The sequence below is a fragment of the Eschrichtius robustus genome, chromosome 16, assembly GCF_028021215.1.
Source record: "Eschrichtius robustus isolate mEscRob2 chromosome 16, mEscRob2.pri, whole genome shotgun sequence".
Classification (NCBI taxonomy): Eukaryota; Metazoa; Chordata; class Mammalia; order Artiodactyla; family Eschrichtiidae; genus Eschrichtius; species Eschrichtius robustus.
The window spans coordinates 18,959,365-18,982,824 of NC_090839.1; the positions used below are offsets into that span (position 1 = coordinate 18,959,365).

A 23,460-nucleotide genomic window follows, 5' to 3' on the forward strand; every position below is an offset into this window, starting at 1 on the left:
TGGTCCAAATTGGGCCCAGGGTAGCATCCCCATATTAATTTGTTCATTGTCAAGGGGTAAATAAGAAATAAATAAGACTAAGCAGCTATCCAGATTGGTACTATGTTTTAATTCTGTGCTAATTACATGATCTCCATCATAAACAAACCTTGTATGTTTTCTGATTGGATGGACAGATGCTAACAGGCTCCCGTAGCAGTTTAATTTCCTACTCTCTTTCCTTTTACCTTCTCCTCACCATTCTTTCCACCCTTAATTCCTAACTTTCTACACAGGTATATGCCTTCTTAATGATATTCAGCTTTGCTTCCTCACTTTATTTTCCTCTAAAAATTCTCCTGGCTTTCCAACCTGACACAGCTCAGAAACCTTTCCTGTGATTTCTTCCTACTTGCTTGGCAGTATGCTGCCCAGAAGACCTTGGTTTCAGCTATAAACCTGGAGGTTTTGCTTTCTACCTCTGAAGCTGTGAGGAGTTGTTAGGATAGAAATGACCAACCCAGACATAAAAAGACGGCCTGTCCATCCAGTCTTCTTCCCATTTTCAGTCCATCCAAAAGCAGATGGAGCCTGATTCGAACTCTGATTCCATGTTATGAGTTCTACTGAAAGTAGATGGTTGAGGCTTTTATTTGCTTTTCCTGGTCTTGTGATTAGATTCAGTGCAAGAAAATGGGGAAGCACTTGAGAGTAAGTTTGCCTGGGCAGTGGGGATTGATACTTTACGTTTACAGTTTCTCTAGTCCTCCGTAGTTCGGCTGGTTTTTTGTTTTGATTTGGTTTTCGTTTGATTTGAGAGAGGGGGACATATTGCAGTGCAGTTTTAGCTGTCTGCCCTGCTGCATATGTAGAGGGGGGATTCCTTTTAGACCGCTGACATTAGGTCCATATTTAGAAGTGATGGGTTTAAGGCCATTAGTCAACAGCTTCCTGCGTTGTTTCTTGTTCTCCACTGAAGTCATGATTAACACCTGGGCTTTCGTTCGTTTGGGTCCCCTCAGATACACCTATGAGCGAATTGATGGGCGAGTACGGGGAAACCTGCGCCAGGCAGCCATCGACCGGTTCTGTAAGCCAGACTCAGACCGCTTTGTCTTTCTTCTGTGCACCCGAGCGGGAGGCCTGGGGATCAATCTCACAGCTGCCGATACCTGCATCATATTTGATTCAGACTGGAACCCACAAAATGACTTGCAGGTAACCATTAGGATGATTGCTGTTTGCCTTAGCTGTCCCTGAATCCAAGAACATCATGACAGGGCCTGGCTTAGCTATAGAGAGTGTCTGCCATGCTCCATGCTATTGCTATGGCTTCGGCCAGATGGCAGGCTTAGGGCCTCGGTCAGGGTACAATTGAGTAAAAAGTAAATGTCGAGCCTTCCCACTAATCCAAGTGGTTCTTTCCTTTTACTACAAATCAAATGGTATTTCACAGTGGTAGCCTCCAAATGTAGATTGGAACTACTATTTATTATCAGACATAAAGATACGAAGCTTGACTAATTCTCTAATTCTTGACATACGGATTGATTCTGGCATTTTCACTCACTTTGTTTGTTAGGTGGCCATATGTCGTATACAGTACATGAGATGACCCAGAGGGCTAGGAAAGTTCCCTGGTGCGGCAGGGGTGACTGAGGCTTCCCCAGTAGTTCATTTGCTCTCCAATGAATGCAGCATAGTAGGGTTGATGTGGGCCCAGTTAAGTGTATTTGCAGATTAAATTTGCTCGTTTTAACCAAACTGAATAATGGTGGCTTGAAAAGATTATGGCAAAGATGGGAGCTAATACATTTTAAAAGCAAGTGTAAACAAGCAAATGACAGAGCTAACACTTCTGGTTCAGAATTCCTCATCAACCCCGTGGGAAAGTAAAAACAATGACATTCTAGCCAGATTGCACAATAAGTCAGTCCAAAAGATTCTAACTTGTCAAGAAGGCTATTTTAGATGACAGTTTTACATCCATTATCATTAACAACAAACTTCATCCTGAGTGTGTATTGGATCTCGGGACATCTGCTGATACTCAGAGCGTGAGTGTGTGGCTCAGAGAGCGGTGGGGACCTCAAAACCTTTTTCATGATACCGGTGATTGATAAGAGAAGTTTGCAGGCTGCTGTTTCACAAAACTGAGGAGGTGCCCTAGGGGATACTGCCGGGAAGGGATGCAGAGAAAAGGAGCTAAGGTGATGGGTATCTGGGCTTCTTCCCCACCTACCATGTCACACAGAGCCGTTCTGCTTTGTCTTTTTCATTTAACGAGTTTCAAAATAACATTTTGTTTGAAGAAAACAATCTACTAGTTGAAAAACCAGTGCTCTAAATTATTATGTTGGTGACAACTGGGTAAAACGCAGGAAAAAAATCATTGTAAAACAAATTCTGTGGCACTATGTTGAACATCCAACTTGAAAAATCAGTGGCTATGGCCAGCTCACCATCAGGCCTTTCTGCTGGTGACGGGATATTTCGGTCAAAGATGAGTTGCTAGATATGATGAATAACCAATTTTTAAAGGAGTTAGCATAGTCAATGCCAAAGTAATAATAATCAGTAGAGACTATTTGATCAGGTCACCAGGAAGAACCTAATTAGGATAGTGATGTAGAGCAGGGGGTGGGAAACTATTGCCAGTGGGCTAGCCACCTGTTTTTAAAATAGCCTCATTGCAATATAACCACACCCATTTGTATACCTGTTATCTCTGGGTGCTTTCATGTTACAGTGGCAGGGTTGAGTATTGCAAGAGAGACCTCATAGCCCACAACGTCTAAAATATTTACTGTTATAGAAGGTGTCTGCCAACCCTGAGACAGATGGTTCCTTAAGTAGTACGTTCTTGACAGCTGTAAAGTTCTGTGCTCCTTTGCAGTGCTCACCTGACTGTGAGGTTTGGAACCTGGGCCAGTGATGGTATGAGAAACGGGTGGCCATTTGGAGGCCGTGTTAGCTGGGCATGGCTGAAGGACTTTCAGGAGAAAAACTGAAAGCATAGGGCTGGCATTTAGAGACAGGTCACTGTCAGAGGCAAAGATTTTGGAATCATCGTGCTTCACCTAGTGAAGTCTAGACATTGAAGGTGAAATGCCAAGAAATGGAAAAAGCAAGAACGAGAATGTCCAGGCCTGAAGGAGAAGGTAAAGTCCTCTGAGGTGATTGATTTGTCTGTGTACCAGCCAGATGGGGTGGGTGGGGTTGTCCAGAATTAGGGTCTGGGGAGAAGGGAGCAACTTTGGAATGGCCGTTTTTAATGGCCCCTGCTGGGGGAGTAGCAGGAGATGAATAAAGGAATAACAGTGAAGTCCAAACTGAAATTGGATAGTGTGAGAGTTCTGTTTGCCAAGTCAGCTTCTGAACTTCTTCTAATGCTCAACCTCAGTGGAGAAACAAAGACCATGAACATTCGGGCGACTTAGCTGGGAGTGGAGAACACTTGTAGAAGAACGTAGCAGAAGGTAAATGAGTGACGGTGTCGATGAACAGCCCCAGGTCCACGTTAGAGTTAGAATTCCTCAACTTGTGGTCTTCCAGACTGGCTGCTTTTTTGGTTATTTTTATTTACAGCTTGGTAACCAAGAGGAAACCCTCCTTTATTTTGGAGATGTCTGACCAGACTAGGTAGGAATGAAAGAATTGTCAAGAATAGAGTAATTTTAGGGCAGGGAATTGGGTCTGTGGTTACTGGGGAGTGGGATTGGCGGGGTGGGCTGTTCTGAGTTGCCCCCAGAGACGGAGCTAGGTTCTCGGCTTGCTTGGCATGGGGAGGAGAGCACGGGAGCTGGAGACTACCCCCCAAATGGTGCGCACTCAGCACACTCTCCCTGGCATTTGCCCTTCACCCACGTGCTGTGAATGTGATGTAGAAGACAGCGTCTGGAGAACAGGGCGCTGAGACCATCATGTGGTTCACAGGACTGCAGCTAAATCATCTGTGAAAATCAGCGAAATGCATTCCTATCCCTAACAGAGCAGAAAACTCAACCAGGCGGCTCCCTGGTACTGTCCTTGCTAGGAAGTTAGGTCATGTTAACTTGCACATGGTCATTCACACATATGCACATATTCTGCTACTTTTTGTAAATGAGTGAAAGCTTTCAGTCATCTTTAGTTCTTCATGGTTATTGAAGAACAACAATTCCTACTCTGATACAAGATGATCGTATTTCCTTTGGAAGATGGGCTTGGCATAGAACATTCATCTGTGAGTGGATTGAAGCACATGCTACCTGATATAAACATCAGGGCCACGAAAAGAGAGTCCCATTATGAGCATGGTCTTACCCTCCACCCTAGTGGAATTTTAGCATAGCTCCAGAGGTCAAGTTCAGATGGTAGACCATGTAAGTGTTCACTCTGGTCTCAAACAGCCTGGACAGATGTGGTGCAGTCCGTGCTTTTCCGGAGTCGGGACAACATGGGGAAGCAGTGACAGTGCCAGGACACTGCTTCTCGACCCCTAGGCAGACCCCCTCCGAGCCTTGACAGGGAAGCCAACCTGCTTAGGGGGAGGCTGGGCTCAGCCCAGTCCCTGAGGCAGGCCTGCAGACAAGCCAGCTTCCATGGCTGTGGAACAGAGCTGCACCGTCTGAAAACTCAGCTGGAAGTCAGAGAGCAGAGTTACCTTTTCTGGTGCTTTTTCGTTATTAATAAAAGTTCATTCATTCAGCCTTCTGATCTTTTTGCTGGGGGTTTCTGTGCTTTGGGGATAGAATTAGAGGCTTAGGACTTGCTAGAGAAATATATATGTTTTTAAAACCTAGGTCTTCATAAATCAGATGACATTGGATGTCATCCTGTTTCCTTTGGTCTCGTTAGAGTCTGAGGAGTCCAGTAAATTGTATTTCTCTCCCTTGCCTCCAAAAGAACCAGTTAAGGAATAGACCCAGGAGTGCAAAGGATCAAAGCATCAGCTTTAATAAATTGTGATGGTGGATTAGATGGTACAGCTTGACCTGTAGCCAGACTTAGACTTCCGAGGACTCCTGCACTTGCGCACCCTCATCCCACAGTTAACCTTGCCCACTGAGAACTGCTGGCCGCCGCCTGCAGAGCAGAGGCTGTCCTGGTAAGCCTGCAGTGACAGAGGGGGGGACTCTGCCCTCCTCAGGGGATGGGGGGGGTGGTGAGTCTATAGGAGCTTGGACCGGATCTCCCGTTTCACTGATGAGATCAGTCACTCCTTTGGAGTAGAGAGGAAGGAGGCGAAAGAGACTGTTGTGTTCCTACCTGGGAGCCGACATTCCCTCCTGGAAATACGAGGACAGAGAACTAGGGCTCCTGCTCTAGTATCTCCTCCATCAGCCCTTCCCCAATCCTCCTGCTCCCCTTTCCAGACAAGTGAAGGCACAGGTTCCTTAGGTTCCAGGGCAGTAGGTTCCAGTAAACCAATTTTTAGGTCCCTTTATTAGGGAGATCTTATCTAGAGCATCATGTAAATGCCACATCCTCTCTCAAACCTTGAACATGTCTGTGTTAGCATCAGTGTGTGTGAAAAATCAAACTGTGCCTTCACCCAGGAGGGACAGCTGTGATTCAGTCCTGGTACGTCAGCTGCAGCAGGTTTTGTGTAGGTTTTCTATAGTACCTGTGACCCCTGAGTTCAAAAAATGGCAAAGGGTGCTTACCGTAGCCTGAGAAGGGAAAAGAGCAGTGAAAAACTGGTTTCTTCTTTTCTTTACCTCTTCTCACTGCTGCCAGCTCTGAGGGCTGAGTGGGCCTGTGGGGAAAGCAAGGTACCGTGCCACCCTTGCAGAGGCCACAAGGTGACAGTGGTAGCACTGCCCAGGTCCCGTCCTTCCTGTGGATAAGGTTGTCCCCGAAGGGAGAATTCAGGAAGCCTGGGCGCAGGTGTCCTAGCCGAGAGCACAACCACAGGGTAATGCAGCTCCTGCCTGTGCCGAGGATTCTGGAAGGGAGGAGGGAATCCAGCCTGAGGAGCTGGGGGCCTGACACTCTGCTCCAAGAAAGGAGAGGTGCTGGTTGCCTTTGCCACTTCCTCTGCCGCCATCATATTGCTGGCACCACCTCTTGCTTGGTAGAATGTATGCCCGCACTTGGACGACTAAACTCTATTGAGTTTACTTTTCTTTGCTAGGAGAAAGTAAGACTTCGTGAGTGCTCCTTTACATGGTCCGGGCGTTCAGTGAATGTTTGTTATGTTTGTTGAACACTGGAATGTGCTGGGCACTGTTTAAAGTGTTGGAGACACAGCAGTGACCGAGACCCATGGTGTGTGCTCTTCGTGGAGCTTTCATTTTAGTGGAGCAGGCAGGCAAAAAACAAGGAAAAATAAGTAAGATAGTCCCAGATAGCGATACTTATTACGAAGAAACGAAACAGGTTAAGAATAATGGGGATTGGACACCCTGATGTAGAGGGTGGTGTAGGAAGACTTCTTCAAAAAGGTGACATTTGTTTGAGCAGAGACCTAAATGATGGGGGCGGGGATCTTCAGTTATAAAATCAGTAGGAAGAATGTTCCAGACAGAGGGAACAAGAAGTGTGACGACTTAGAGTGGGGTGAGCGTTGGTGGCACACCTGAGGCAGGTGGGACAGGTGCTCACAGTACAGCGTCAGTCCCAAATAAAGTGAGTCAAGTTTCTTTTAAGTACTCTCCTGCCTCTCTTTTCAGTGTCCTCTCTTTCTCACTCCCTGCTCCTTTTTTCTGCTGCCCAAAAGCTCCCTTTTCCCATGCTGTTAACTTGCATCTCCTTCCTTCCTATTCTCAGCCAGGTCTTGACTGACTTATGACACATTTATTGAGCCCTACACACCAGGCCAGGCCCTGGGGAAAGAAAAGTGCTCAGGGCTCTTGAAGCACACAGTGGAAATACAGTGCAATGAGCAGATATCGGCGTTCTTTCCCAGAGATGTTTACATTGTCAGAGGCGGTTGATACCTTTCCCCAAAGAATAAATCTGGAGCTGGAAATTTCAGATTCCAAAGTAGGCCTGCAAAGGAGATAGTTGAGGGAGGGCAGCTTCTCAGTACCCGTTGATCCATACTGCACTGAGAGCCCCTGATTCCTCTTCTGATGAGTAGGTGGCCTGCGGATACAGACTTTCAGCGTACCAGGAGAAATGTGAAATTGCTGGACTTGAAATAAAATACTCACGTGTAGAAGATGAACTGGGGAAGTGTCCCAGCATGCTAGCCGTGGCTGGGTTCCTGTGGGACTATAGGTAATTTTTTTAACCTCTCTGATGATGTAGATTTTCATTGAGGTACAAATAGTATTTCAAAGTATTAAAGAAAATGTACCTTTAAAATGTAATAGAACTAATAATTTGAAAGAGTAATATAAGCGTCAAGAGAGGGATCAACATTATGCGTGGTTCTTTGTACCAGCTATTTAATTTTCACGTGACTGTAAAGACGTGGTGTAAGGTTCTGGACTTGGACCTGACAACAGTGAATTGAGGGCTGGAATCAGTTGGAAATCTGTCACTGTTTGGAGACTGCCTTTCTACCCATCACAGGCATTGGGATCTGTATCTGTTTAAAATTTTTCTGAACCTGACTACTTGTTTCTTGTAGGCGTTTGTTCACCTCAAATGTGTTAAAAAGTACAGAACAAACTAGGTGCCTACAAATCATGCAGGAGAGCATTGGAGCTCTGTAATTTCCCCTGCGATGGAGGGCCGTGGGAGGAAGGGGTAGCACCACTGCCTCCTACTGGTGGTCTAGCTCCAAAGGTTCTGTGTTTATACCTTTGCTGGTGTGTTTTGTTTGCGCTTCACCTCAGTTGTTGACTTAGTTCTCAATGTTTCTCTCTACCACATTTTTGTGTGTGTGAGTTCTGAAAAGGAAAATAAGGAATATATGAGATTTGACTGTAAAATGACAAGTCTCTTAAATGTGGCAGGACTCATCCTGTTATCCTTCAGGTAAGTCATCTTGGTAGAGCATGTGTTTATCTCCTGGTACCATCTAGCTGCTCGTGACAGTGCCCCCTGCCCACCCCCAGCCCCAGCAGAGGTTTGTTTTCCAGTCCTGTGTATCCCAGGACTAGTGAGGTGGCTTCATGGTGACATGAGAGTCCCAGGTCCCTTCTGTCTCTCTGCTCCACCATCCTCAGTGAGTGTGGTTCACACGCTCTTGGTTCCAAGATGGATACTTCAAACCCCAGGTAGGAAAAATAAGGAAGGAAAGTGTGACACTTTTTTCAAGAGAGCAGAACTTTTCCAGATATCCCTGATAGACTGCTGTTACATCTCATTGTCCAGAACTGTATTACCTCGCCAGCCCTGGGAGGCTGGAAATGGTTTCAGGTGAATACATCGCTGCCCTTGTATAAGAGTCCGAGTTCTGGTATTGAGGACAAATGGAGATATGGATTCCAAGAAGGTAATAAATTAGTGATGTCTGTAGCTCTCCTCTATTAGACCTTTGCTCAGAATATTTCTTAAACTCCCTCTTGTAATTTGCCCTCAACACCAGGTAAGCCAAAAAGAAAAAGAAAATCAGTGTCAGTACTTAATGACCACATATTATTACTGCCTTATAGTTTCCACAAACCATATTATTTACCTTGATCACTTCCTTTATTTACCAGAGCTATCCATCAGATTTTCTCCTAATAATGAAGATTTATAGTCACTAAAGATAGTAAAAGAAGGTGTGGCAACTAGTTGTAATAGCCAAAAACAAAAGAACTTAGTTGTCCATCAGTAGGAGACTTGTTGCCTAAAACAGTGTGTTCAGCTTTGATAAAAGAATGAGGAATATCTCTGCATACCGCTGTGGAGTCATCTCCTGAATATATTGTTGGGTGAAAAAAAATAAGGTGGAAAAAGTATGTATAGTATGCTAGCATTTATCTAAAAAGGCTGTCTGTCTGTCTGTCTGTCTGTCTGTCATGTCTCCCCTGCCATGGAAAGATAAACAAAAACCTTCGTTTTAAATGGTTACCTCTTGGGGGGAGGCGGTGAGGGAACAGGGGAGTGACGAATAGAAGCTAGTTTTTCTGAATATGCCTTTTTGTATATTTGACTTTGGAACCATCTTAAGTATTTTATAGCATTATAAAACAAAATCTTTTAAAAACTTTTTATTCTGAAATCATTTTAAACTTTTAAAAAGGTGCAAAATAGTGCAGAGTTCTAGGATCCTTTGCCCCGCTTCCCTTAATGTTAGCATTCTGTATAACCATAGTGTAATTATCGAAACCAGGAAATTAACATCAATACAGTGCTCTGATATACAGACCCTGTTCAGATTCCTTCATTTTTCTACCAGTGTTCTCCTTCTGGTCTGGGATCCAATTCAGGATTTCACATCTCCTTTAGAAGTTACAGCTCCTTAGCCGCCTCCAATCTGTGGCATCTCCTGTCTTTCCTTAGCTTTCGTGACCTTGACACTTTGGAAGGATACTGACCAGCCGTTTTGTAGAATTGTTTCTCACTTTGTGTTTGCCTGATGTTTCTCTCATGATCAGATTTGAGGTTATGTATTTTTGGCAAGAATATCATAGAAGTGATGTTATAGCCTTCTCAGGGGGTATGTGATGTCGATATGTCTTATTACTTGTGATGTTAACCTTGATTACTTGGTTGAGGTGGTGTCTGCCAGGTCTCTCCACTGTAAAATTACTATTTTTACCTTGAAACGTAGTCAGTATGTTGGGAGTAGATATTTTGAGATGCTATAAATATCCTGTCTCTTATCATACTTTTGCCTATTAATTTTAGCATTCATCAGTGGTTCTTGCCTTCAGTAATTATTACGATGGTGTTTGGCAAATGGTAATTTTCTATTTCAGTCATTCCTTCTACAGTAGGAATTGGAATCCTAGTGTAAAGAACAGCTGTCCTTTGTCCCCCATTTATTTATGTATTTGTATTGGTATGGATTCCTGGATATCTATTTTATGTTATAGGTTATAACCCACTACTCGCATTGTTTATTTTGCTGTTCAGATTTGGTCATTAGGAGGCCCTTCAGGTTGGCTCCTCTGTCCTTTAGACATGCTCCTGTCAGTTTGTGAGCACTTCTTATTTTCTGGCACCACAAGACACTCAGGTTCATGTTACATTTTTCCTGCCATATCCATGGAACTGACTATTCCTCCAAGGCTCCCTGGTTCCTTTTAGTTGAGAATGGCATTTAGAAACCAAGGTCTGGCTACTAGGTGTGCCCATTGCCACTGGAGTGTTACTGGTTCTAGACTCTGAGCAGACAGAACTAGGAAATATAGATGTGCATACTGACACAAGCACTGGTACCACACCTCTGTATTTATTCCCTATCTATCCATCTGTAGTGAGATTTCTGATTCCAGTCCGACATCACAGGATTCCTTCTAGCCTTCTGCACTCTTCCGAATTCGTAACTCCTTTCTCTGGCTGTGAGAAGCCTGGTCTCATTGTCATAACACAGTACATTTACTCATTTGTTCAATCTTAGTATACGCATAAAGTAGTTTCAGAATTACTACCCCATATTCTATGAAAAATAAATTTACCTGTGCATGGTATTGGACTGAAGTGTTTTTTAGGTCGTTAGTCTTAAAGTATATAATCAAAATACCAATTTCCAAAGTTACTTGGTTTAGTTTTTTTCTTTCCCACCCCCTTCATTGTGGTTAAATTAATGTGGGAAAAATCAATCCCTAAAATTCAAAAGCGAAATGAAACAGTTGAACCTAGCTGTGTATGATGTGGACAGCATAACCCCAAGAGTTATGCTCAAATGTTTGTATTTCATTTTTCAGTATCTTCATTGTGATATAATTTCAGTTTGCAACTCCAATATACCCTTTATCCAGATTCACCAACTGCTAACATTTTGCCTCATTTACTTTATCATTTCTGCCCTAACTCTCTCCTGTCTCTCTGAGTACATACAGAGACCTACACACATGTGTGTGCACACACACACACCACTTTTTGTCTGAACCATCTGAGAGTAAGTTGTCCCCTGAGTGCTTTAGTGTGTATTTCCTAAGTGCAAGGACGTTCTCTTATATAACCAGGGTTCAGTTCTCAGAAAAAAGAAATAAGAATAGTATCTCTAATCCATAGTCCATATTCAGATTTTATCATTTCTTTCAACATTCTTTACAGTTGTTATTCCCCCAGGATCCAAACTAGGATCACCCACTTCGTTTAGTTCTCATGTCTCCTTTAATGGGTCAGTGCCTTGATCTTTCTTTTCCTTTCACGACCTTGACGTCTTTGAAGGGTACAGGCTAGATGTTTTATAGATAGGCGCTTATTTTGTGTCTGTATTTCCTCAGGATTGAGTTCAGGTTTAGTGATACCTCGAAGTGATATGTCCTTATCAGTGTGTCACGTCAAGAGGAACATGATGTCCATTTGTTGATAGTAAGTACTTTGAGCTTAGTTAGTGGCGTCTGCCGGATTTCTCTACTATGAAGTTGCTATTTTTCCCTTTGAAATTAATAAGTAGCTTTGGAGAGACACTTTGAGACTATGTAAATATCCTCCTGTTCCTCATCAGAGTTCCACCCACTGGTTTTAGTTTCCTTTGATTATTTTTGCCTGGATCAGTCATCACTGTTATGGTTGCAAAGTGGTGATTTTCTAACAGTCATTCTACATTTTTTAGTTACTTTCTACTCTGAGGAAGAGTTTTCCCTTTTCTCCCATTAGTTTATTTATGTCAGTGTGTACTCACGGGTTCTTCTTTTACTCAGTGGGTTATATTCCATACAATATTTATTTTGATGTTCAGGTAGTCCTGGACCTAACCAGCGGAAGCCTCTTAGGTTTCAGGTGTTATTTTGATGCATCTCCATCATTCTTTGAGTACTTCCTTACATTCCGGCACAGTGATATGTTTCAGGCTCATCCTATACTTTGACTACCGTGGCCCTGGAATTAATCATTTCTCTAACATGCCTTGTTCTCTTTTATGGAGAATGGAGTTTAGAAACCAAGATCTGAGGGTTCGTTATGTTCTTTGCTACTGGGATGCCATTGCTTCTAGGCCCTCTCAGTGGACACAGCTAGACTACATACATACACACACAGGGAATAAATATACATATATACATAACATGCATTCATATGTATATGTGTGTATATACATGCATGTGTCTACATAAACAAATGCACACACATTCATGTCTGTGTGTGGTTTTATACACATATGTGCACATCTAACCATGAGTTAATACTGATACCTCCAAATCCATTCTAATGCCACAGAGTTGTTCTAGTTTTTCTTCTTTCCATATTTGTAACTTCCTTTTTCAGCAGTGAAAACCCTGGCTCCTGTTACCCTCAGTATATTTACGCATTTGCTCAATCCTAGATTACACAGAAAGTGTGCTAGAATTGCTGATCCTGCCACTGTGAAAAAGAAACCTATCTGCAAGTGTGTATTTAAAACACTGGAGTTTGTACATTCTTGGTGGGATATATCCCAGGGTGGGAGGGCAGTAAACCTTACATTGTTTTCAGTAATTATGTTTCGGTGGTGATCATAATGATACTGTTTTTCTGATATTTTATGTATTTGCGGGATAAATCAAATGAGTAATGATATTGGCATGGTTAAGAACTGAGCTTTTCTACATGGTTAAAAAGCGATACAGATGTATAGTTAATGAAGTTAAAATCCCGTAGTCTCAAATTTGAATTAAAATATCAGTATGATTTCATGATGTAATTTGTCTTTTGTGTGCCCATGATCGTATACACTACACACACACAAACGCTTCTACTTTTACCCACTGAGTAGGCCCAGGAACAATGACCAACCTAGTGGCAGGGAGCATCCCTAGAGCATCCAGACTGTTGTCTCTACTGCCACTTCCCACTGAAAGAAGCTCTTGGACTCCTTGAAAAAATGGCTGAATCCAGGTCTGGGCAGGAAATATACAATGGGAGCATGGAACATGTTGTCATACCAAAAAGCAAGGGAGCTGTTAGAGACTGCTGGTCTTTGATATAACATACAAACATAAATACAGACATATCCATATCTTTTTCTTTACCTATGTGTATATTCACACACACACTCCTAACTGTGACTTCATACTGATACCTCCAAATATAATACCAGAATTTTTCATAGTTTTCCTCCTTTCCATATTTGACTGAATCATGTCAAAAGAACTCAGGAGCCAACTTGAGGAGTTTTCCATAGACCATATTTGAACAGCATTAAGAAACAGGGACTTCCCTGGTGGCGCAGTGGTTAAGAATCCGCCTGCCAATGCAGGGGACACAGGTTTGAGCCCTGGTCCGGGAAGATACCACATGCCGCGGAGCAACTAAACCCGTGCGCCACAGCTACTGAGTCTGTGCTCTAGAGCCCGAGAGCCACAACTACTGAGCCTGCGTGCCACAAGTACTGAAGGCTGTGTGCCTAGAGCCTGTGCTCTGCAACAAAGAGAAGCCACCGCAATGAGAAGCCTGCACACTGCAACGAAGAGTAGCCCCCGCTCGCCACAACTAGAGAAAGCCTGCGCACAGCAACGAAGACCCAACGCAGCCATAAATAAATAAATAAACAAACAAATAAATAAAATTTATTTTAAAAAAATAAAGCAGCAATGCAGTAAAAAATAGCACAAATATTATTTAAATGCATACTTGCATTATATTCCTTAAGAAACTAATTATAAAAATCTTCATTAGTCACTTTTGGAGGGTGTTCATTTGGAAACTGATTAAATAAAGAGAAAGAATCAGACATTTAGCTTGTCTCTCCTATATGAACTGTACATCAGGGTAACCAAAAAATTGATGAGGGGAATTGTAACCACTAATGAAATCATGGATCTAGGCAATGATCATCAATTCAAAAGAAAGACAACCAGACATCATGTACCTTTTGATGGAAATTTATACACCAACTATGGATTACACTTGCCAAAGGTAAAATCTTAACCTGATCAAGTCTCAAGGTATAACTCCAGTTTAGAGGAAATAAAGGGAACAGAGGAATCTATTCAGTGACACAGCCAAAGTGCAGGCGGCAAAATATAGACTGTGAGAAACTGTAGGACAGATACCTGGTCTCTTCAACAAATAAATGGCATTTGGAAAAAAGGAAAGATCAAAGGCAGAGATATATCAACCAATTACAATGCATGGGCTTTATTTGGATCCTGATCCAAACAATCAAACTTAAAGAAATATATATGAGATAAGCAGGGAAATTGGAACACTAGATAGTTAGTACTTAGTATTAATTTTTTGAAGTATAGCGATGGTAATACGTTTTACAAGAGTCCTTATGTTTAGAAATACATATTGGAATATGTGAGGATGAATCGATATGATGCCAAGGGTTTGCTTCATAGTAATCTTGGAGGGTAGAGGCATAGCAGAGATGAAGCAAGAGTGACCATAAGAGGTCCTTATACTTTTCTCTTCTTTTGTCTATGAAAATTTCTGTAGTAAAATGAGAAAACTTAAGAAGTGGTGCTGCTTGCTCTGGGTGAGACTTTTCCCCAGAGAGCGAGACAGCTTCCTGGGAATGAGTGTCTGCACTCAGACCACAAGCTAGGGAGGGTAGGAAGTCACCTCCTTCTCATCACTTTGTCCCAGCATACAGCAGTCACTCAGTAAATAACAGGCAATGAAATGAGTGCTCTTGAAGGGGTAGCTGGCATTTGGGTGATTTCTATTCCAGAATCAGTCCCATGACTCGTAACTGTGAGAGCCAGCCACTCACCCCACATGGAATGTAAGCATTTCCCCGTTCCTTGGGCTGCTACCATTCTGTCTGGTGACACGATGTGTGTGACCCTCCTTCCTTCCCAGGCTCAGGCCCGATGTCACCGGATAGGCCAGAGTAAAGCCGTGAAGGTGTATCGCCTCATTACACGGAACTCCTACGAGCGGGAAATGTTTGACAAGGCCAGCCTGAAGCTGGGTCTGGACAAGGCTGTCCTTCAGGACATCAACCGAAAGGGCAGCACGAATGGAGTGAGTATGCCGGTACCTGCTTTCGAGCCTAGAGAAGAATTTATCGTGCAGCCCAGGGCCTCTGTGAATTCTTCATTCCTACAGCTGTTTTAAGGTTCCCTTTCACTAAATTGAGTCAGGCCGCACATCTTTAATGGGTAATTCCCTGCAGTAGAGGGTAATTCCCTGCAATAGAGGGTAGTTCAGGTTCAGGTCTCTGCATTTTATAGATGAGTAAAGGAATCCGTAGGAGCAGTTGGGTGGTAGGATTGCCCAACATGCAGTAACATTTCAGTAAATAGAGTTTTACACATTGCCCCTTGGAAATCAGTAGATCTTAACACTTAACTCTAAATTATCACCATGCTCTTTATCTCATACTACAGACTTTGAGCTCCCTGAAGGTGAGCTATTTTATCTTACCCAGCACCCCAAACAGTACTTGGCATGTTAAAGACGTTCCGTGCATGATGATCAGTGAAAAAATGAATGAATGAATGATCAGCTTGAAATATGGCAGTTAATACAATCTTCTTTTCCCCCTCTAGAGGGGATAAAAATTGCTGCTAAGATTCTTGAATTGTATTAAAGTCTAGGCAAACAAAGCAGAATATCTCCTTAATCTCTGGCCCTTCTGAGTTGTCTTTAGTCCAGATGTTCTACATCCTCTTAGCTATGCATGTGTTGCTAAGTTTAATACTTCAAGTTACCAGTGCTGGGAGTCATGGAATTCCCTTCTGTGATTGATATAAAGAGGACCAGATTCTTAATTAGAACCAGGAAAGGGTGTTTTGAACTCCCATTTCCTGTTTTCAGCAAGCAGTTGAGAAGATCACACTTGGCATGGGATCCTTTCTTTAGTTAAGAAATGACATCATTTCCAATACTGTTGTATTTATTTAATAATGAATAACTCATTATTCTTTAGCTCATTTGGTACATCTGGAGGTTTTTAAAGATACAGACTCAAACTAAAACATAAAATAAACATTAAATATATTCTCTTCAGTGGTGCATAGTTTTAATGGTTTGCGACACTTGATAATAACCAGCATCCTGAGGAATGTTCGGGCCACTGGGTCGTGTGCTGGGTTTTATTCCAGAGCTCCCTGGAGGATTGTCTGCCTGCCCTCCCCATCATTCTCTTGAGTGTCTTTATCTGGGTTTTCATTTTCTAAATCTTGTGTCTTTATTCTTCTGACATGTGCAATTAGTGGAGGACCTGGGTACTGAATCATGAAGGTCAGATTTGAGGCTGTTTTTCTCCCATGCATTTCCCACTTTGTGAGTAGCCTTTGGTGACCTGTCCAGGTACAGCAGCTTTCAAAAATGGAGGTAGAGGACTTGCTCCGGAAAGGTGCTTATGGTGCCTTAATGGATGAGGAAGACGAAGGCTCCAAGTTCTGTGAAGAAGACATAGACCAGATTCTGCAGAGGAGAACCCACACCATCACCATCCAGTCTGAAGGGAAAGGATCCACTTTTGCCAAGGTATAAGGCCTTCTCCGCAGAGTCCACGTGGGGGTGGCAGTGGAAAGGAAAGCCTTTATTCTTTGACCCTCGTTAGCCAGGCTGCTGTTTGTCTAAATGCAAACCGTTGAAATTGTCTGGCTACACATCTGTTGTGTGTGCCACCCTGGAGATGCAGGTTCTTAGAGAGGCTTTGAATAATGAGTCACAAGCTAGAAAAGAAATCACCACTCTGAATCCTTGGAGCTGATCTTCCGTGGGCAGGATAGACACTTGGGTTTGCAGTTTGCCTTCTTCACTATTCACGGAGACTGCTCCAAAACCCTCGAATGGTCATCCCGAGTCCCTTGGAGAGCACTCCTTGATCAGTGTCAGGGAGTTGAAATTCCAGTGAGCACGTATTTTGTTCCTTTCATGAGACAAGAGATTTTATTCAAGATTCCCAGCTTCTAGTCTCGGTGTCTTTTTCCTCTGCCCGTCAGGTCGCTGGATTTAGAATTCAACTAACCAGACCACTTATCAGATCACTCTCAGGTTCTCTCGCCACAGGTTCTGTGAGCTTCATGACCTGTGTGATTAAATCACCTGTTTGGTGGCTTATGGGGGAAGGGCTTTTTCAGGGACATTTTGTGCGTTAGAGGCATAGCTCATCTCTGTACACCTCATACGGCCCAGCCAGGGCCTTTCCCAGAGTGGAAACTTGGGGATTGGTGAACTGAAAGAAAAACTATATCCAGGGAAGTTTTAAGAATCAACCCTTTCACGGGCAACTGGACATACGTTGCCATCGTCTCCCAGGGGTTGTCCTCCTGCTTCCCAGTTTAAGTTATAAAAAAATGATCCTGTAGGTTGAAATTGTAATATCCTCACCCCACCTTTAAAATAAAATTTTAAAACAATAGCTTCAAGATTTTCACTTTCATTTTGGCAGCTCTGTTAGGGGTTTTGATTTTGAATGCGGATGGAGAATATTCTTGAGTCTCTGGTGCATTTGAGATCACACAGGTGTTTTACTGTTTGTGTTCAAGTACAGCTTATTGGCTCTTTCTTCTTCACAGGCTAGCTTTGTGGCTTCAGGAAACAGAACGGATATTTCCTTAGATGACCCAAACTTTTGGCAGAAATGGGCTAAAATAGCTGAACTGGACACTGAAGCAAAGAGTGAGAAGGTACAGCACTGAGAATATTTTATTTCATTGAACATTTCACTGGTGTCTTATGGGACCGTAAATTCCTACCAGCTCAAATCATTATTTACTCCTAAGCTTTAGTTCTTAAATAAGATGCTGTATGTAACCCACTTAAAACATGCCTGGCACATAGAGCTTGAGAAATGTTATCTTTAAAGTGACCTAATGGGGCATACGGTCTGCTGGGTGTCCAGGAAATTCGATAAAAACAATTAGAACTGGAACTGGCCAAACAGGTCAGGATCAGCCCTCTGACCCAAGCCAAAATCCTATCCTTGGCATGTGACTATTTTCCTCTATTTCAACACTTCCTATGCAAGGAACTTTACCTCGGACGAACATTAGAGGAAAAAAGCATGATGAAGAAAAGTTTGTTGGGTTCACCTCCATTCTTTTCAGTATCTTGAATTTTCCTATTTCTGAACATGAGAAAGAGAATGGCCTTGGAATAAAACCAGTTTGAATACTGGCTCTGCCACTGACTAGCTGTATGTCTTTGGGCAAGGGAACTGACCTCAGTGAGAGGGTGAAAAAAGACATGTGAACAAAGGAGATGGTGAGGCCCACTTTGCAGAGTTAGAGATAACATTGTGAAGGTGGCTGCCCAGCCCATGTGAGGCAGCCCATACGTGTTAGTTTCCCCTCACTCCATCTCTGACCCAGTTACCTCCCTCGGGGGTGAGCACACATCACTTTCTGCCTGTCTTCTCCTGTCTTCTCGGGTGAGTGTTGAGCTCTCATGGACTCACAGCCCCAGGAGACTGTCCCTGTGTACATCTAGCTGATTCAGTAACCAGCGTCCAGCCTTAACTATTCTTCCGTAGGATCGCCAGAGGTTGCTTAATCCAACCTCTTTTCTCCTGGTAGGAGGATTCTGCAGTCCCCTTAATAACCTATTTCTAGTGTTTAACAATGTCACAGTCAGGGAGTTACTCTGTGTGCAGGACAGTGGGCAAGAGGGGGAAGAAAAACCTCTTGCCCTGAGACAGTATGCAGGAGCTTAGCTGAGCTTCGGGAAGAGGCATGGGGGGAGGGGCGAGAAGCATGAAATGATGGAGACCAGAGAAGTGATGGTCGTGGCCAAGGGAGCTGCCAGAGTGGGTGAGTTTCCCGAGCTAGAGGTTATCTTTTCCATGAAAGACAAAAGGTTAGTGGCACCAGTGGAAGGCAAAATGAAGTGGCAGTAACTTGTGTTCGTCTTCCGAAAGTTGCTGAGCAGATGGAATTCTCCAACTCCTCCTGTCTCCAGAGCACAGGCGGCCTCCGCATGCCGGGCAGAACAGCTGGGGTGCACCACTCCCATCCTTCTTGGCAAGAACAGGAGGCCACTGTGGCGCTGGGGGCCCTCGCCTGCCCAGGCCCCTGTTAGACCGCAAAACCAGCAGATGGGGGCGGCCAGCACTGGGGGCGGAGGGACACACCAACTTCACCGAGTCCCAGAGTGTCCCCTCTGCTTGTCGTGGACACGGCAGGTGTGCTGGGAAGAGCCTTTCCTGCTGGAGGACGAGATGGGGGTGGTTCTTTCCCAAACGTGTCCCGAGGAACAGCAGCAGGATCTGCATTGGGACGCAGGGAGAGTGAAGAGGGGCTTTCTCCCCAGCAGTCCTCTGTGTTTGCAGGAAAGCTTAGTGATCGACCGCCCGCGCGTGAGGAAGCAGACCAAACACTACAACTCTTTTGAGGAGGATGAGCTCATGGAGTTTTCAGAGTTGGACAGCGACTCCGATGAGAGGCCCACGAGGTCCAGGCGCCTCAGCGACAAAACCAGGCGCTACCTCCGCGCCGAGTGCTTCCGGGTGGAGAAGAACCTGCTCATATTTGGGTGGGTATTGGCCTCACCTGCTGGTTCTTGTTGTTGCTGCTTTCCCCTCTTTTGTTCAGTCCCTGAGGTTTGTCCAGTGTGTCTCTCCACTCTCCTCTGGGGTCTGGGCTGATGGAGGGTCTGCTGGCAGGAGAGAGAGCTGTGCCTTCTGCCCGCGGCCCCCCTCAGCCACCGCACTCTGCCGCCATGTTGTAGACGGGCCGTGATTTTCTCATATGCTTGTCACGGCAGATCTCTGGTACTAATTTACTGCCTGGTACTGATTTCCTGCCTTTTTCCCCCAAGGACGTATAAGGAATCAGCGTAGCAGATGTTAGAGTTAAGGCATGATTCATGCAGGGCTCTGGCTCTGGTAGAAGTAGAGGGTTTAGCTTCTGGGAGCTCACCATTGCTTTCAAATACTGCAGCTGGAGTCAGTTGTTTTTTTTTTAATAATTTTTTTTATAGATTTATTTATTTTTATTTGTTTTTTTGGCTGCGTTGGGTCTTCGTTGCTGCGCGCGGGCTTTCTCTAGTTGGCGGCAAGCAGGGGCTACTCTTCGTTGTGGTGCACGGGCTTCTCATTGTGGTGGCTTCTCTTGTTGCGGAGCACAGGCTCTAGGCACGTGGGCTCAGTAGTTGTGGCTCGCGGGCTCTAGAGCGCAGGCTCAGTAGTTGTGGCACACGGGTTTAGTTGCTCCGCAGCACGTGGGATCTTCCTGGACCAGGGATTGAACCCACGTCCCCTGCATTGGCAGGTGGATTCTTAACCACTGTGCCACTAGGGAAGTCCTGGACTCTTGTTTTAATTCCAGATTTATTCCTCGCTCCAAATATTTTCATCCCTCCCTTCTTAACATTCTAGTGGCCGTATGAAGCTCTCTGTGTCCAGTGTCCAGGTCACCTCAGTGACATTTGGTGTGCTACAGTATGCGATCCTCGAAGGTCTTTCAGGACAAAGCCCTCAGGGTGATCAGTAAGCCCAACAGGGGTCGAGAAGCACTCGGCTCCTGTTTGTCCTGCTGTGTCGAAGGCATGCGTGGCCCTTCCGCCCTCTAACACCCTTCTGTATTTCCACTCTCAGCTGGGGCCGGTGGAAGGACATTCTGACTCATGGGCGATTCAAGTGGCATCTGAACGAGAAGGACATGGAGATGATTTGCCGGGCCCTGCTGGTGTACTGTGTCAAGCACTACAAGGGGGACGAGAAGATCAAGAGTTTCATTTGGGAACTGATCACGCCTACCAAAGATGGGCAGGCCCAGACCCTCCAGAACCACTCAGGTGAGGGGTGGCACGGGCCGTAGCCGAGAAGCGCAAACCCCTGTACTTCCTCCTCTCTTCCCATGTTGGCCCATGTTGCTGTGCTTTGGGGACATCTCTTTTTCAGGTGTATTTCCAGAATGCTACCTGTGGGAAAGGATGCTGATGTTTTCCATTTGCATTCTCCCTCAGAATCCTCCAGTGTTAGCTGTGATATTTTGTTTAAGTGCAGTTGGGCCCTCTTGAAGTTCCCCACATGCCAGTCCTGCCCACTGACCTGGGTGTCACAGGGGTTCCTTCTCTGATATGGGGACTCACACAGCGTGCTGTGCCTCAGTTCCACCTCTGTCTGTGCATTTCGTTGTGCTGCTCCTTCCCTGTGCTGAGACACAGCTCACCTTCCCGTCTCAGATCACGCATTCCTTTTCCCCGACTAGGTTGTGAGGTCCCCACGAGCACAGGTTCTGCTACACCTTTCTTGTCCTGCAGTGATCCTACAGGACACTCGGTAGATTCTTGCTGCCTGACTGAATGGTCCTGGGGGTTACTAAGTAGGGGACCGGGTGTCTCCTCGCCATCCCTGCCTGGGGGACGGCGGAGTGGGGCCTGTCGTCCAGGGCCACCGTGCATAGCCCGGCTGCCTCTTTGCCACCCTAGCCCAGCTCTGTTCCGACAGCCACGTTTAAGCCGTCTCGGCTCATATTCGTACCTTTCTGTCTCAGGGTTGTCCGCTCCAGTCCCCAGAGGGAGGAAGGGGAAGAAAACGAAGAACCAGCTGCTGCTCCCAGAGTTAAAGAATGCAGACTGGCTGGCCACCTGCAACCCCGAGGTGGTCTTGCACGATGATGGCTACAAAAAGCACCTCAAACAGCACTGCAACAAGTGAGTGTGCTCCCCTCACCCCTGGTGGCAGCTCCGCTCTGACAGCGCGGCTTCCTGGGACCCCCACGGGGCTGTGGGAGGCCACTTGATGCCCCTGTACCACCGTGCAAGGTCTGGAAAGGCGGATAGGCTGTGTGCTTGAAGCTGGGTCAGGGTTCAGTCTCATTGAAGCCTCTCTACCTCCTTTAATCATCTCTCTTCTCCCCCGGAACCCGGCCTCTCTTACCAGTGCAGTTCGTACAGCATCTTCTGACCTGACTCTCAAAATCCACGGAGGACACTGGTGATTTCACTGCTTGCTCTTCTTTTCCTTTCCCTCCCTCCACCCCCGAGGGCATATCAGGGAGAGCAGAAGACCGGCCTTGGTGGCCACCGCTCTCAGCCACACCCCCTTGCCAGGTTGCTTCCTCTTCAGATTTGCTTTGACATTCGTGGCCTCCCCGTGTTTGATGGACATTCATTTGAGATAGTATTCTTTATATCCCGAGGCTAACAGCTGGGGTGGGGCAGGCGCAGATAAAGGAGAAAGTGATAGAAAATGAAACTGTTCTTGTGACGTTTAGTTTGGGGGAGTTAGGGCACCCAGCCACAAAACAATGACAGGTTTGCATGTGGGTATTTGCATCGCTGTACAGTGTATCTGTTAGAAGTAAAAGGACCCTTGGCAACCATCTAGCCCAGCTTCCTAGGCCAGGCAAGACTTACCTCCTCAGCATTCCTGGTGTAGGCAGTGAGAAGGCCTCAGCTTGCACACCTCTGGTTATAAAGAGTTTATTATCCTGTAAATTAAGATGTTTTGCTAGGTCTTTTCTTCCTCCCTGTAACATCAACCTAATGGTTCTGTAGTTGTTGGGTTGTGGTTTTTTCCCTTTACTGCTGAAGTCTAACCCTGTCCTTTGATCCCTCCAAATATCTGAAGATAGGTCTCATGCCCAATACTGTAATAAAAACTACCGCACACAAAGGTACAAGCTCTCTGGGGCAGTAGATCTCAAGCCAAGACTTAAAGGGCACTCGCTGTTGATAGCAGAGCCTGGCTGGGGCAGGACCCGACGGCATGTTCACTGTGACTGAATCAGAGTCACTGTGAGGGAGCAGAAAGGAAGCTGGCAGGGACGAGGGCTCCTTGATGGGAGACCTGGTATGGCAGGCTCACCGAGGAGTCACTCTGTTGTAAGTACTAAGCAACCATATTTCTTGAACAAGTGAGACATGATAAAAAATGACACTGGGGGAGAAAAATTAATCCGGTAACAATTTGCAAGATGGAGTAGGTGTTTACCTGGAGCTGAATGGCCAACTAGGAGAGTTCTGTCATAATACTAAGTATTGATCGTGATGACCTAGATTAGGGTGCTGACTGTAGAATTGGGGAGAAAGGGTCAAATATGAGAGATGTGACTAAAGAAGAATCCATCATGTGTGATGAGGAATACAGAAAGCAGGTAACTCTGTGGCCGTTAGCCTCGTAGGCTGGAGAATGGCAGTGCCTGTAGCCATGACAGAATCAGAATCGTTACATTCAGTAAACGTTGAAGAGCAACACGAAGGACTCAGGTTTTGCCTTATTAAGTCACAGCAGCAGCATTTGGCTCTCCCATCCCCAGCTGCAGAGGTGGGTCTGGAGCACTGAAAATAGGCTGAGCTGGAGAGATTAACATAGAACTTCCCTTGACACCCGCACAGATGATCACAGATGTTGGGCAGAACTAATTGTGACCTTTGAGGAATTCCTTAACATTTCTAACCACCAGCCCCAAGATCTTTCCTGAGTGCAAGCCTTACCCCGAGAATCGAAGAATAATGCAGTAAAGCACTTCTCTGGGTTTGAAGAAGCTGACTGCTGTTTATTAATCTGAATCTGATGGAGAGTATTGTCCTCTTTAGTTCAGGCTCAGCGACCAAGAGATTCAGAGCCGGCAGGGGCCTTGCAGCTCCTCCGACGCAGCGTGGGAATTCTGTGGGCAG

The 23,460-nt window shown here is 45.1% G+C and overlaps 1 protein-coding gene across 2 annotated transcripts in view; it reads left to right on the forward strand.

The window, feature by feature from the left end:
* Nucleotides 1-23,460, forward strand: part of CHD6 (chromodomain helicase DNA binding protein 6) — a 208,229-nt gene that overhangs the window by 137,070 nt on the left and 47,699 nt on the right. For both annotated transcript variants that reach the window (XM_068565429.1, XM_068565428.1), the window contains 7 exons: nt 1,002-1,197; nt 14,743-14,907; nt 16,198-16,377; nt 17,415-17,525; nt 19,166-19,368; nt 20,432-20,631; nt 21,333-21,492. In XM_068565429.1, the coding sequence (XP_068421530.1) occupies nt 1,002-1,197; nt 14,743-14,907; nt 16,198-16,377; nt 17,415-17,525; nt 19,166-19,368; nt 20,432-20,631; nt 21,333-21,492 (1,215 nt within the window). The remainder of the gene's footprint in view (nt 1-1,001; nt 1,198-14,742; nt 14,908-16,197; nt 16,378-17,414; nt 17,526-19,165; nt 19,369-20,431; nt 20,632-21,332; nt 21,493-23,460) is intronic.